Genomic DNA, 2,561 nt, shown 5'->3' on the forward strand with positions numbered 1-2,561 from the left:
CCCGTGGATGACATTCGGTAGAGGAGGAGGCAGGTACGGGGGATGACAGCCCGCCAGAAAGAACAGAGCTTACCTATTTTGAGTGATAAAAGCCCTTTACCTGCAGTGTTAGTTAGACTGTTAAATTGGATGTGCTCATCGCAGAGGTGTTACTGGGATGGAGTCTGACAGCAGATGAGGGTCCCCAGGAGCAGAGAGCCGAGAAAAACGTGCCTCAAGGGCATCTGCCGGGATTTGCTTCATCACCTGTCTCACTGGGGCCACACAGCTCCCTAACAACGCTGACACAGCAGTTACCACAAGCCGAGGAAGCACCGAAAAGAAACGTGACAAGTGGAGAGCTAGGATTTAAACCTCGGAGCTTCCTCTGTGCTCTTAACCATCATGCTCTGCTGCCTCCCAATAACAGTCAGTTATTACAACAGTAATAATAACAGACGTTTACTGAGCGTGTTGCCTTCGCGATTTCATTTAATCCTTGCAACAAACCTATGGGATAGGCCCGTGATTCCAGTTTTGCAGAGGGGAGAAGTGACTTGCCCAAGGTCACAGAGCTGGTGAGGAGGCCAAGCCAGGCCTCTAGCCCTGGCAGGTCCATCTCCACAGCCTCAGCTTGATACTGCTGGTCGTAGTGCTCAGTGCCAGGCGTCCCATGGGGACGAACCATGTCAAGTCTTTTGGGCGCTGCTTAGGATTTAAATGTGCTCACTCCCTCCAGGGCTTCCTCCTGCTCTGGTATGCCTGCTGCCTCACTCCTAGACATGTGGTTCAGCTTCCTGGCCTTTACCCTGCTGAGCTCTCTCTTCTGAAAGGAAGTTGGCCTCAAGTACTCTGGTCGACCCTTCCTGGCTTGCTTTTTTGCCAGAGCCCTGAAGACTGGCTGAGGACTGGTTGCCATAGAGATGGTGGGAAGGACAGTTCCAAGGCTGGCAGATGGGGGTGGGGGATGGGACAGGATACCAATATGCTGAACACCCACAAACAGTTGGTCAGGACCCCATCAGAGAGACCCCATCAGAGAGACCCCATCAGAGAGACCATCCAGCTCCAGGATTCAGGGACTGTCAAGGGGCTGCTCGAACTCCTGTCAGACACCCCCCAGGCTGAGCAGGTGAGGCAGGCCTCATGGGGAGACTTCCAACTGCCCAGAGGCAGGCTGGCTATCTGGGGCCAGGGGAGGCCAGGGCTGAGGGAGGCCCTTGAGAAGCCATGAGACTGGAGCCGAGGCCCAGCTGAGAGTCAGGGAGGCTCGAGGGGGTAAGGGACCATGGGGAGGCCTAGAGGACGTGGGCTGAAGATGAGGATGATGGCTGGGGATGACTCCCAGCCTTCTGATGGAGCAATTTCGGGAATGCTGCAGGAGGGGCAGGGTTTGGGGAAAGATAATGAGTTTCTTCCACCTTGGCTTAGCGACTCTGGTGTCCTGAGGGGCATTCGGAAGAGCAGTCTAGGGCCCAGATTCAGCATAGTGCAGTGGTGACAAATCTGGGCTCTGGGGACAGACTCATCATGTTCAGATCCTGGTTCCGCTTGCTGGCCGTGTGACCTTAGTCAAGTGATTTCACCTGTCTGAGCCTCCGGGGTCTCATCTACCTCACAGGTTAAATGAGTTGATATGTGAACGTCCTGAGCACCTAGTAGGTGCTCAGTAAATAAACAGCAGCTATTGCTATTACGTATCGAGGTGCAGTCAGTTTTTGGTGGCCCCCGCAGAGGGGCCAGCCAAGGTGCAGAGGGAAGGGGAGTTCCCTGGGGAGGTGTGAGGTGGCCTAGGAGGCTGCTCAGAGCTCAGCCTCCTCTTCTGTCTTCCCCCAGGGATGCCTTGGGGGTGGTGATGGCATACTTCAGGGCCAGCCGCAGAGGTCTCAGAGTGCAGGACAGATGGCAAAGAAGGACCGGACGCCTAGGGCCCGGAACAAGAAAGGGCGTGGCTCTGCCGAGACTGAGGAGTAAGCGCTGTGGGAGAGGCGGGGACGGGTGCTGGGCGTCGGGCCCCGCTGGGGGCTCTCGCCCTGACCCTGACCACTGGCCCCTGCCCTCTCTGTCCTCAGCCTCTTTCCTTCTTCTGCTCGGAAACCCTCCTTCCCCTTCCAGTGGGCCTGGGAGAGCTTCACTACAGAGGGCCGGGCTCCGCTTCAGCTTGGCACCCCCCTGGCCCCTGGCCACAAAGCCCTGCCCTTGCCCCCAGCGGACCCCCAGCACAAGTCCAGGCGTAAGTCCTCGAGCAAACTCCTCGAGGCCCATGGCTTCTGCTGGAAGACGAGGGTGCCAAACCTGGCGAGGAGACAGCAGCTCAGGGCCTGTGGCTGCATCTCTGCCTCTTCCGGCCAAGGGGAGGGCCAAGAGCTGGAGCTTCCCAGTGAGTGTGGCCTCTGGCCACCTGGGAAGAGGTCAGAGTCTGGGTCAGAATCCGAGGAAGCTGAAGCTGCTGAGCTGGAAGCTCTGAGTGCTGAGGAGGCCGAGAGGGGTCTGAGCCCTGGGGAGCTGCCCCAGCTCCCCAGGAGGAGGTCGATCTTGGAGGAGGAACGGTTTGCAGAGGTGACAGAGGAGGCTGAGGAGGG

General features: G+C 57.9%; 1 protein-coding gene across 1 annotated transcript in view; it reads left to right on the plus strand.

Moving 5' to 3' along the window:
* The window catches only part of TSGA10IP (testis specific 10 interacting protein), a 20,636-nt gene that overhangs the window by 11,095 nt on the left and 6,980 nt on the right, over window positions 1-2,561 (plus strand). Inside the window, exon 2 of the mRNA XM_023535812.1 lies at window positions 1,816-1,949. Within this exon, the coding sequence (XP_023391580.1) occupies window positions 1,816-1,949 (134 nt within the window). The remainder of the gene's footprint in view (window positions 1-1,815; window positions 1,950-2,561) is intronic.

This window comes from Pteropus vampyrus, unplaced genomic scaffold, assembly GCF_000151845.1.
Source record: "Pteropus vampyrus isolate Shadow unplaced genomic scaffold, Pvam_2.0 Scaffold144, whole genome shotgun sequence".
Classification (NCBI taxonomy): Eukaryota; Metazoa; Chordata; class Mammalia; order Chiroptera; family Pteropodidae; genus Pteropus; species Pteropus vampyrus.